Genomic DNA, 13,604 nt, shown 5'->3' on the forward strand with positions numbered 1-13,604 from the left:
AATGGCGATCATTAAAAAATCTGGAGACAACAGATGCTGGAGAGGATGTGGAGAAAAAGGAACACTTTTACACTGTTGGTGGGAGTGTAAATTGGTTCAACCATTGTGGAAGACAGTGTGGCGATTCCTCAAGGCCTTAGAAATAGAAATTCCATTTGACCCAGCAATCCCATTACTGGGTATATATCCAAAAGACTATAAATCGTTCTACTATAAGGACACATGTACACGAATGTTCATTGCAGCACTGTTTACAATAGCAAAGACCTGGAATCAACCCAAATGCCCATTGATAATAGACTGGATTGGAAAAATGTGGCACATATACACCATGGAATATTATGCAGCAATCAGAAATGATGAGTTCGTGTCGTTTGTAGGGACATGGATGAATCTGGAAAACATCATCCTCAGCAAACTGACACAAGAACAGAAAATGAAACACCGCATATTCTCACTCATAGGTGGGTGATGAAAAATGAGAACACATGAACACAGAAAGGGGAGTACTAAACACTGGGGTCTATTGGGGGGAAAAGGGGAGGGCCAGTGGGAGGGGGAGGGGGGGAGGGATAGCCTGGGGAGAAATGCCGAATGTGGGTGAAGGGGAGAAGGAAAGCAAAGCACACTGCCATGTGTGTACCTACGCAACTGTCTTGCATGCTCTGCTCATGTACCCCAAAACCTATAATCCAATAAAAAATTAAAAAAAAAAAAAAAAAAAACTCTTTATACAAAGTTCTTTGGTTACAATTCTTACAACTAGCAGAATTAGGATGTCTTTGGATCCCAATCAAACTGCTAATCAAGTTAGCAGAATTCGGATATCTTTGGGTGAATTAACACCTCATCTTGTCTCACACTGGTGTGAAAGGTAAGGAAATACTATGGCCCAAATAACAAGCATGAAGAGTTGAGTAATCCAGGACAGTTGTGTCCTTACAGACCCAGTTTCCCTACAGAATCCTGTTCTCACCCTCAATATTTCAGTCTGGGGCTGACAGCTGTTGGATGATGGCAGTTCTCAATGATCTCAGGCAGGCTTATAATGTCTAGTGGAAGAAGAGGAGCATCTCTTTCTTGTCAATCTCTTTAAGAATGAGGAACTCTTTCTTAGCAGTCCCCCCAGGAGACTACCTCACAAACAACTGTAAAAAGCTTCTCACATTTGTACACCCTTAGCAATCAGTGGTGATGTGGAGTCATTATGAGAAGATTTCATGATAAGGACTTCCCCAAAGTGTGAGATTATGTCAGCATCCCACAGAGATACATATCTAAACAAGGCCAACTTCTAGATTTGAAGCAAAAAAGATTCTGTTAAGATGGTGAAGCAAAATTAGGCAAACAGATACTTCCGACTTCAGAACCTACAATCCTAACCCTATCCTCTTCTCAAAATTTAATTAGCTAAATTTCAAATAAATCAGTGCAAATCAAAACCACATTGAGACACCACCTCACACCAGTTAGAATGGTGATCATTAAAATATCAGGAGACAACAGATGCCGGAGAAGATGAAAAATAGGAATGCTTTTACATTCTTGCTTAGAGTGTAGACTAGTTTAACTATTGTGGAAGACAGTGTGGTGATTCCTCAAGGATCTAGAAATAGAAATACCACTTGACCCAGCAATCCTGTTACTGGGTATATACCCAAAGGATTATAAATCACTGTATTATAAAGACACATACACACATATGTTTTTTGCAGCACTGTTCACAATAGCAAGACTTGGAACCAACCTAAATGCCCATCAATGATAGACTGGATAAAGAACATGTGGCACATATGCATCATGGAATACTATGCAGCCATAAAAAAGGACGCATTCATGTCCTTTGCAGGGACATGGATGAAGCTGGAAACCATCATTCTCAGCAAACTGACAGAAAACCAACCACATGTTCTCACTGATAAGTGGGTATTGAACAATGGGAACATATGGACACAGGGAGAGGAACATCACACACTAAGTCTTATTGAGGGGTGGGGGCTAGGGAAGGGATAGCAGGAGGTGGGGGAATTGGGGAGGGATAGCATTAGGAGAAATACCTTATGTAGATGACTGGGAATGGATGCAGCAAACTACCATGGCACGTGTATACCTATGTACCAAACTTGCATGTTCTTCACATGTACCCCAGAACTTAAAGTATAACAAATAAATTTTTTTTTAATTTGCAGACTTCATTTTTAATTTTAAATATAATGTTTTTTGTTTTCTAGATACAAAACAGATGCACGTATTTTCAGGGTATATGTGATAATTTGATACATCATATAATATGTAAAGAACAATTCAAGGTAACTGGGGTATTAATCACCTTAAATATTTATCTTTTCATTTTGTGGTAACATTAAAATGATTCTCTTCTAGTTATTTTGAAATGTACAATAGATTAATGCTAATTATAGTTGCCCTACTGCTCCATTAAGCATTAGGTTTGATTTTTCTAACATTAATCAACCCCTCTTTATCTCCCCTTCTTCCCACCCTTCCTGGCCTCTGGTAACTGCCAATCTACTCTCTATATTCATAAGACCCACCTTTTTAGCTCCCATATATGAGTGACAACATGTGAAATTTGTCTTTTTATACTTGGCTTATTTCACTTAACATTATGACGTCTAGCTGGTGAGATTGTGGAGAAAGGGAACCCTAGCGCACTGTTAGTGGGAATGTAAATTAGTGCAACCACTATTGAAAATGGTATGGAGGTTCCTCAAAAAACTAAAAACAGAACTACCATACTTTAGCAGTTCCACTACTAGGTCTGTATCCAAAAGAAAGCAATCAATGCATCAAAGAAATATCTTCATGTTTATTTAGCGCTGTTCACAATAGCCAAAATACGGAATCAACCTAAGTGTCCATCAATAGATGAACGAATTTTTAAAGTGTGGTATAAAACAGTGAACTACTGTGCAGCCATATATAAAAGAAAATTCTGTCATTTGTAGCAACCTGGATGAGCCTGGAGAACATTATATGAAGTGAAATAAGCTAGGCACAGAGAGACAAATACTATGTAATCTCACTCAGGTGTGCAATCTTAAAAAGTTGATCTTATAGAAGTAGAGAGTAGGAGAGTGGTTATCAGAGATAGGGGGTGGTTTGTCACTGGGTACAAAGTCAGGGTTGGATGGGAGAAAGGAGTTCCAGTGTTCCACTGCACAAGAGGGTACCTATAGTTAGCAATAATATATTGTATATTTCAAAATAGCTAGAAGAGAGGAATTCAATGTACTCAACTGATAGAAATGATAAATCTCTAAGGTGATAGATATGCTAGTTTTCCTAATTTGATCATTATATATTGTATAGGTATATCAAAACATCACGCTGTACCTCACAAATATGTATAATTATGTGTCAATTAAAAATGTTTAAATAAAAAATTATATACGGTGATTAAAATTTAGCCTTTTGAATCAAGTTCAACTATAACAACTTACTGTACATAATATATATACACACACATATATAGTATTTCTATAAGAAAACAATATGATATTTTTCTGAAATGTAATACTTACCTAAATCATACTATTTTCCATGTTCTTGAGTTAGGATGCTAGTTTTATCTAGATATACTTTTAGGTACATTCACAGATCTAGAACAGCTGTTATCTCCAAGCTTGACTGGTCTAAATCCTTGTTAAAAAAAACCCCCTTTTCCTCAAAGAAAAGGGGTATAGGAGAGATTCCCCAAACCTCTAATTCTTTATAGTACTATTTAGCCAGAAATTTATAATTCAGTTTTTAAAATATTTTTGAGGTTGTCAATATAAGTACATAGTCAGAGAGCGAATGTTTATTTTCTGCTGTTTCTGACTCCTTGACAAACTCACAAGTTATATTCTTTTCAATTCTATCTGCCTGTTTCTGAGTGGATAGAATAGTTTTATCAATCACAAAGTGCTAGTATCTCAATGTACTTATTAAATGACAGAAAAATATGCTTCACACTTACTAATTTCTTACATATAAGAAAAAGATGTGTGTGAAAAGCAGCTAAATACCAACAGTAAACGCTGAATATATAATAATATCGCTGCACAATCTGTGGCTCAGATACAGTGGCCTTTTGTCCCTGAATAAACTTGTGATGTGGTGTGTTATTCAATGAATATGACTATGCTTCTTGTTTAGCAGAATTTCTGTGAAATTATTGCCAAACCATTTCCTCTTCGGGAAACAGATTCTTGATTTATGGAGTAATAACTTCCTTTTGTTCATCTAATAAGAAATTCAAGAATCATGAATGTCACTTTGTTTTCTACCTGTCTTTAGAGAAAATGCAACTGTCAGATCTCTGTGGAGGATGTGCACATTGCAATCCCTGCTTGCTGTCCCTCTGGTCATGGGGATGTGATATCTGCCCTACGTGGAAGAAGCACTTGCCCATTTTATGCATGGCACAGCTCACTGCTGCAACCAACATCTAGTACTGGTTTAAAAATAGCTGAGCGTAGCCTTTCCAGTGACTCTGTTTTGATATGGTCAGGCATGAAGGTCTCTGCCCAACAGAGTGACGAAGGCAGCAGGAATTCCCTAAAGCAGTCAAATCATTCCCTCTTTTCAGAATTTTCACTGAGGTATATGGAGGGGGATGACTCGTCAGAAGTGGGAGAATGTCTACTGATGGGGAGAAGCAGTGGCTACAGGAAACCCTGAGTGAAAAGCAGAGAGAAATTGCTTTCTAGCACTGCCTTGCATCCTTTTATTTCTATACGTATTTAGGTCATGAAAATACACAAACACATAATGTAAAGGGTCTCAGTTATTTTCAGTGAGAAGGCCTTCATACAATCCCCAAACGAATTCCATTTTTTATAGCAAGGTTACTGCACGTGACTCACCCTAATTTACCTGGAACAAGAACTGACAGAAAATTGTATTGTGTCATGTCTGATGCAAAAGGGTTTAAAAACATCCTTATAAAAGGAGACTTCTTCCTGAGAAGGCAGGTGGAGGACCTCTTGTCTACATAGCTGTTAGACTGGGGCACAGTCACCTTAATATGGGAGTTATAGGTAAGAGAAATTAGAGAGCAGCTTACTTTGGGAGCCAGCATAATAACAAGGTATTTTAAAAAGGTGTTAGAAACTTGCAGAAGCAAAGAGGAAAAAAGAACAATCCTAATGGGTAAAAATGAGTGTCTGACTGCCTCATTTGTAGTGAGACAATGAGGAAATGGGAATTCGTCAGAGGGTAACTGGGTGGCACCTGTACAAGTGCTGATTCCTCAGCAGGCATTTGCTGGGAAACCCTCGCAGATGTTATGAGGACAGTTGTAGAAAATGTCTGGTAGAGCACCGTTTGTAGCTGGAAAACGTTTCATTCATATTTTGAATGTAAAGAATAAAAGTGAATGAAGAAATGGAAGCGTCGCATCGTGCTTTTGATTTACATATCCCTGATCATTTAGTATATATGGAATAAATATATATAATATATATAAGCACATATATATATCTGTGGAATACTACTCACCATGATATGTGTATGATGGAATACTACTCACCCATAAAAAGGAATCAATTAATGGTGTTCACAGCAGTGCAGATGGGATTGGAGACTATTATTCTAAGTGAAGTAACTCAGGAATGGAAAACCTAACATTGTATATTCTTACTCATAGTGGAAGCTAAATTACAAGGATGCAAAAGCATAAGAATGATATAATGGACTTGAGGGACTCAGGGCATAGGGTGGGAGGGGTAAGGAATGTAAGATTACAAATAGGGCTCAGTGTGTACACTGCTCGGGTGATGGGGGCACCACAGTCTCACTAATCACACTACATAACTTATTCATGTAACCAAATACCACCTGTTTCCCCAAAAACCTGTGGAAAAACATTTTTTAATGGACGCATTCAAAATGTAATTTGTTTCCACATTCTTGTAAACCTCATTAGATGTCTCAGGGACAGTTAATGTCGTCATACCAATTCACAGGTGAAAAAAATGGGATCACAGAGAGTTTGTGTACTTTCCCTAAGGAGAGTGAGGGGTGAGGCAAATGCATTCTAGAAGCCTGGGTCTAGAGTTCTCTCGTTTGCACTATATTATTTCTGTAAATTTCTAACTTAAGACTGTATAGAAATGTAGAGCAAGACAGAACTAAAGCTCACTACTCTTAGCCCATAGGGGAGTACTGACTACCCAGGGCTTGGTAAGTGCTCAGTAAGATTTGTTGAAAGATGAATCAATATTTCAATGCTGGGGCAAAGCAGTGAGAAACTGGGGAACATCCAGGAACCAGCCACCAGGATGAGGCAGGACTAGGATGAATGCAGCAGTTCTCACAGGTCCACCAGGTCAACAACAGAGAGATCAGAAGCCAAGGTGGCTCTTGTTTGATCAAGGACCTTTTGTATACAGACCTGTAGGCTGTGGCACAGTCGATGTGTGAGTCGTAGACAAGCTACTTGAGAGTGGTTAATGGTAGCAGACAGGCGTTTGGAGCCGGAGAGAAGGCTGATTCTCCTAAACAAGTATCAGTTTGAGCAGGGACTTAAAGCTTCAGAAGTCTGAGCAGCAAAGCTGAGACCAGGCTCCTTGGGACAGGCTGTTCATATGCATAATTGAGTTTCAGTGATGAGTCTCAGAAGGAAAATGTGTATGCCTGTTTTCCTTAAAAATACATTCACTTATATTTAGAGAATCCTTCAGATGTCTAAATATGCCTGCAAAACTTAGGCTTATTTTTATGACATTATTTGGATAATAATATGAATAATTCCCAGTGGATTTACTTCCATGTGTCCTTCAAGGATACTCCATTTTATTTCATACTTGAAGACTGTTAATAAATCACTCTCTAGTTAAGCACAATTCAATACTAAAGCACTTAGCTTATCTGACCTGCACATTAATTATTTTTATTACAGCACCAGGAACTTTCAGCTGCTTTCCCCGCTTCCTTGTGAAGCCATGTGGCCCTAAGGAGCCAAGGCTCCCTTACTACACTTAAGGGAGGGCTTCTTAGACATGTGCATGTCTTCAGAGCTTTCCCTTGAATGTGCCAAATAACTCCAAGTTTCCTCAGCAGATGTAAGGGGCTTTAAATCTACTTGAGCATGGATGTTATGAGATGACCTTGAAATTCTTACAAAAACTGAAAGTGAAATGAGGAAGACAGATTGAGCAATCCAATCGGAGGGCAAATGCCAGCAAACCTACTGTGCAGTAGGGGTAGAGATGCAGAAAGGCAGAAAGAAGAAAATTCAGGAGAACCCTCCTGAGGGGTGAGCCGAGCCCTGCCATGTAGTGCACGCAGGACATCACCACACACAGATAACAGGAAATGATCCATTCCCTGTGGTCACTTATTCTAAGGGCCCCAACCTTCAAAGTTCAAGTAGTGATATGGATGACTCCACAGAAAAGGAGCAGTCACGCCTTACTTCTTGCCTTAAGAAAAGAGAAGAAATGAAATTGAAGGAGTGTATTTCCATCCTCCCACAGAAGGAAAGCCCCTCTGTCCGATACTCCAAAGACGGAAAGCTTCTGGCTGCAACCTTGCTGCTGGCACTGCTGTTCTGCTGCCTCACGGTGGTGTCTTTCTACCAAGTGGCCACACTGCAAAGGGATCTGGCCAGCCTCCGGGCAGAGCTGCAGGGCCACCACTCAGAGCAACTGCCAGCAGGGGCGGGAGCCCCCAAGGCCACCCTGGAGGAAGCTCCAGCTGTCACCATGGGACTGAAAGTGAGTTTGCAGCAGCTGCAAGCTGCAGGCACGATCCTGTCTCCACTGGTGCCTCTCCCTTGCCTCAGCTGTCTTTCAAATAACTTGGAGCTTTTCTCTTCCCAGATCTTTGAAGCACCAGCTCCAGGAGAAGGCAACCCCAGTCAGAGCAGCAGGAAGAAGCGTGCCATTCAGGATCCAGAAGAAACAGGTATGTGGTGGGCACAGGCACTTTGAGGAGTCAGGGATGAGAGAATAACATCCAGTTTTGGGGATCTAGAGTTGAGTATCCCCTCTATGAACCTAGTAAATAGAGACTACGAAATTTAACTTGCAAACCAGACATGGCTTTAGAGCAAATGTAATAGGCTGCATGGATGTGCTTTGTCCTCCAATGAGCAGATGATGGAGTGGAAGCGTTTATCTGTGCGTGTGTAAGTATTTATCTGTGCATCAAGCACAGGGGAAATCAAAGGGCCGTCTGTGTTTCCTCAAGTAGATAATGCATTCCCATGTGAGAAGCATTATTCGTCACTCCAGATAAGTGAAGAAAAGTCCTGCATCCTAGAATTAGACTTTGCTTACCTGGGTCATAGAAAGTTAGTTAAACACATCTGTTTCCTGCATGTGCATTGCATGTTGTGAAACCAGGTAGAGGTTGTAATGAAAGGCCCTGTATGTTGTGCTTTAATTTTGTTTCTTTTATAGAAGGTTATTTTACACACACACACGCACACACACACACACACACACTTTAAAGCTTCTAAGGAATGCTTTTCCAGGGCATCCATGCATTTATCATCTTCTTATAATTGTCCTTTAGTGATTCTGACTTCATGCTCTGCTCATTCCATAGAACTTTATAGAGTTGCTGGGGCCTACCAAAATGATCAATTCTAGTTCTATCATTTCAAGGTGAAATAACGAATCTTTGTATTACATTTATTAAAGTTATAATGTAACAAATCCTTGATATTATTGTCCTTTTATTAAATATATTGAAAGAACATTTTTTGAGCACTTGGAATGTATTGTACTGCTATAGACCAGAATAGGTATTTTTGAACATATTATTCTGTTTAACCTTCATAGTGACTCTATGAAGTCCACAGAATACGTGCAATAATTTACGTATCTTATCGCTTCTGAAGATAACTGCATAAGAAATATAGAGAGAAATAGACCAGGGACCCTTCCATTACACACACACACACACACACACACACACGCATGAGGTACCCTGACTATAAACTTATTTTTTTTACTATATGCTTTATTAATAAAAAAAATATTTTATAAAACCATAATTTTTGGTATCTGGTTATTATATCTTTGTACCAGTTACCAGGGATAATTGGGTTTAAACACTTTTAAATTAGGAAACACACACATATGTATTATTTTAGCATATCAATTATTTTTCTAGTTTGCATTTTTTACTATATTTACTACCTAATTGAAAATAATACTGAGTATATACTATGACATTTTTTGTTTTGACTTACACAATAAGAATTTTTCCTATTTCTAAGTATTTTCATATATCTGTATTAATTTATCTAACAATTGTTTAATATAATTATTTCCATTTTCATTGCTGTAATACAACAGTTCGTTTGTACTGAACTCTTTTATTTCTGTGAAATTATATCTTCAATATAAAGTCCATATAGTGAAATATCAGAGCCAGGGAGAGGAAACCTCTTCATCACCCTTGTTTCCAACTGCCATATTGTTTTCAAAATGAGTTATAAATGCAGTCAAAAACGTGGTGTACCAGTTCTCCACATTCTTGCTAGCCTGTTATCTTTAAAATTTATTTTGGCTAGTTTAGTAGTTGTAAAACCATATCTCACACTTATTTTGATGTGTTGCTTGTTTACTAATAAGAGTAAACTTTCTGCATATTTTGATTACTTATAATTTTTATCTTTTGCTAATTTTTATTTATAACTGTCTCCATTTGTCTGTCCTACATTTTTATAATTTTGGATAAACTCTTTCTAAAACCTAATCATATTGATTTTTGATCAAAATTTTGAGGTAAATATTTTAATAGTTTTGCTGCTTTTTTTCCACTGGTACATTTTGCATTTCTCTATAGTATTGCAATAATCTTTTAAAATTTTCTCTAATATTAAAGCTAAAAATATATTTGCTCGTGATTTCTTAAGTAGCTGACTCCCCGTCATTTTGGCTTTTTCATAGTTTCGTGTTTTGTTTTAACTCATTCGTCCTTCTGGTGTTTATTTGAGTGAATCATCTCACATTGGGTTTAACTTCCCCCTCTCTCTTTTTTCCTTTCAAACTGTTATCTCAACCAATCGTATTAAATAGTTCTTTTTAACTCCTTTGTGTTGAAAAGCTTACCGTTTTACTAAGTTCCTCATAAGAGTTGAATCTGTTTGAGACTCTTTTTTATTGATTAATTATTCTATTTCTATGCTTTAAAGATACTTTTTAAGGTAATTTGTATTATATGGGTCTTCAGTGACTGGCATGACAGGATTCTTCAACCTCCTTAATGTCACTGCTACCATCCCACTGTTTCTAAATATTAGTTTTAAAAATAAACTTTAACTTTACAATTAAATAAAAGATATAGACTCATTTCAGCTGATTTAAGAAGAAAAGAACAATACAGCAAGAAATAAATAACTTCTTGGGTCACAGTTTCTCAAAATTCTCCTATTAATTCTTTTATGTATTTATATTTTAATAGCATCCAGGAATTGTGTACTTATGAGAATCTTTCACCAAATAATTTGCAATTTGTAGATTCTAACAAAGTGAAAAAAACATTTGCCTAGATTTCCAAAGCCCAGAAGTAGTCACTAGTATTATTTCATGGTTTGTCTTAGACTTTTTAATAAACCTTAACACAGTGTGCATATAGGTATATATTGCACACATTTGAGCCTTGAACAACACAAGTTTTAACAATATGGATACACTTACAGGTCGATTTTTTTTCAATACAGCTATTGGAAAATTATTTGTAGATATGCAATAATTTGAAAACACTCGTGGAGGAACTGTGTAGCCTTGAAATGTTGAAAATATTAAGATTAATTAGCCATGTCATGAATGCATAAAATATATGTAGATACTAGTCTATTTTCTTATTACTATCATAAAATATACACAAAAGTTAAAAATTCTCAAAACATATGCATACAAACAGACTGTACACTGAGCCATTAGTAGTCTAGAGAAATGGAAACAAACATAAACATGAAGTATTAAGTCATAACTGCATAAAATTCACTGCGGTACATACTGTACTACTGTAAAGAATAGAATAATTTCATAGCCACCTCCTGTTGCGATTGCAGTGAACTCAAGTGCTGTGAGTATCTTCTTAAAACACCATGTGATGCTAATCATCTCTGCGTGAGCCAGTTGTATCTCCAATAAATTGAGTATTGCAGTAAAAACGATCTCTCGTGATTTGTGTATATTTTTCATCTTGTTTAATTCATGGTGGAAAGACACCATGAGACTTATAGAAAGTGCCACTAATGATGCTGGAAATGCTCCCAAGAAGCAAAGAAGAGTCATGACATTCTAGTTGACCCTTGAACAACACAGGTTTGAACTGTGAGGTTGCACTTATATGTGGATTTTCTTCCACTTCCCACCCATTAGACAGTAAGAGTAACCCTTACTTTTCCTCCTCCCCCTTAGCTTACTCGACGTGAAGAATAAAGAACTCTGTAATGATCCACTTCCACATAAGGAATAGTAAATGCATTTTCTCTTCCTTATGATTGTTTAAATAACATTTTTTTTCTCTAGCTTACTTTATTGTAAGAATACAGTACATAATACATGTAACTTATGAAATATTTACTGAGTTTTTGTTATCAGAAAGGCTTCTGATCAACAATACACTGATAGCAGTTGAGATTTTGTGAGTCAAAAGTTAAGCACAAATTTTTGACTGCATGGGATCAGTGTCCCTAATTCCTGTATTGTTCAACTATCAACTGTATTTGTTCATATATATATATAATTCACTGCGGTACATACTGTACTACTGTAAAGAATAGAATAATTTCATAGCCACCTCCTGTTGCTATTGCAGTGAGCTCAAGTGCTGTATCTTCTTAAAACACCATATATATATATATATATATATATAGAGAGAGAGAGAGAGAGAGAGAGAGAGAGAGGGAGAGAGAGAGAGAGAGAGAGGGAGAGAGAGAGTGTGTGTGTGTGTGTGTGTGCACGCACGTCCTGTGTTTATACTCATATAGGACACCGTATACATACTCAACATTCATAAATCCAAGGTGGAACGTTTGAAGATAAGAATCTTAATGACAGGTAATGTCTACTATTCCTTGTTAATAAAATTATTAAATTATTTTTAATGTTGTTCTAGATACTATTCCTTGGTGGAGGAAAAATTTATTTAGTTTAGGATATTCCAGAATTAATGTTTATATTCTCAAGAAAATTGTTTGTAACACAAGGACTTTTGTTAGTAGGATTTTTATGGCACTGAGAAAATTCTATACGGCTTTCTCTGATTTTTGTTTTCATTCAAGTTCTGATTTATTTTCAACAGCACTCAAAAACCTTAGGTTGTCCTTTTTACTTTAAAGTGTTTATTTCTTGTCATATTTATTAGTTGTCCACATGTTTTAGAACCATATATTTTTATTGGAACTTTGCACAAACTGCTGTCAAAGGGAGGGGAATTACTATCAGCCAACGTGTCCTAATGATACTCTCTTCCAGGCATCTCATGGCTAAACACTGCTTTTACTTAATTTTAGAATTTAGTACTTTGGCTTTAGTTTTGTTTTTCTTAATTATTTTGTGTTTCAAACCAAAATTTCATTAAGCTTAATGTATTTCATAAGATCATTTTTTATTGTATTATAATAAACAGAAATGTGGGGAAATCCAGGATTAAAAAATTGCCAAATAGCTCATATTAGCCAAAAATTCACTTTTAAGCCCATAACTGTCTTTGGAGATATTCCCAATTTAAAAAATAACTAAAACAATATGGCTTTGAAAAATTACATAGTAAGATTTACTTAAAAATGGAATCATGGAGATCCACATTTTGAACATTACCTAAGTATTATTTTATTAATTTTAAGAACCTAAAGATAAATGTCTTTAGCATCTATCAAGAAAGTGAATTATTTCAAATGGGTTATCACCAACCTAAAAAAATTCCTTATTAAAATTACGTAACTTTTGTATTTTCTTTCCCGTTAATTAATAGCTATTAGAAATTTATTTTTTTGGTTACAGAAGGATAAAATTATTTTTATTTATAATGTTTATTGTGATTGCCTCAATTATAATAATAAAATAATGGTAAAAATATGAACAATCCAAAGTAATGTAAAGCAAGAATACAAAAAATTGTCCATGTTTTACCTTCCAAATAATTATTGTGAGATTTTGGTCAATTTATTTCAAGTTATATTTTTCTTCCTTTTTAAGTAAGCTTGGGATTAAGACTTACAAAAGCTTACAAAGAGAGAACAGACAGTTGGCAGGTACCCCTCTTCAGCTTCCCAATGCTAACATCTTATAGACCATGGTATCTCATTACAAAAAGAAAACAAACCCAACTTTGACACTTAACTACTAACTCTAGACTTCATTTGAATTTCACCAGTTTTTCTACTAATGATTTTATGTTTTAAGATCCATCAGATAACACATTGTATTTAACATTTTTTAATTAGAATTTTAGGATAAGCCTTTCTAATTGCAAAAAGTAAACATATCAATATGATTTTTGAGTCTTCTTTTTTGAAATCCAAAGCCCAACTCCTTTGCAAGGAAAGATGAGGTGTTTGACAAGTCTCTAAAGTCAAGTCTTTGCCTGCTTGGCATTTCTGGCTTAGCTGTGAGTTCAAGGCTATAACATGA

The 13,604-nt window shown here is 36.3% G+C and overlaps 1 protein-coding gene across 1 annotated transcript in view; it reads left to right on the forward strand.

The window, feature by feature from the left end:
• Positions 1–7,204: 7,204 nt before the first annotated feature.
• TNFSF13B (TNF superfamily member 13b) overlaps positions 7,205–13,604 on the forward strand; it is a 35,776-nt gene continuing 29,376 nt past the window's right edge. Inside the window, exons 1-2 of the mRNA XM_002742533.7 lie at positions 7,205–7,721; positions 7,827–7,911. Of these exons, the coding sequence (XP_002742579.2) occupies positions 7,383–7,721; positions 7,827–7,911 (424 nt within the window). The 5' untranslated portion in view covers positions 7,205–7,382. The remainder of the gene's footprint in view (positions 7,722–7,826; positions 7,912–13,604) is intronic.

Source organism: Callithrix jacchus, chromosome 1 (genome assembly GCF_049354715.1).
Source record: "Callithrix jacchus isolate 240 chromosome 1, calJac240_pri, whole genome shotgun sequence".
Lineage (NCBI taxonomy): Eukaryota > Metazoa > Chordata > Mammalia > Primates > Cebidae > Callithrix > Callithrix jacchus.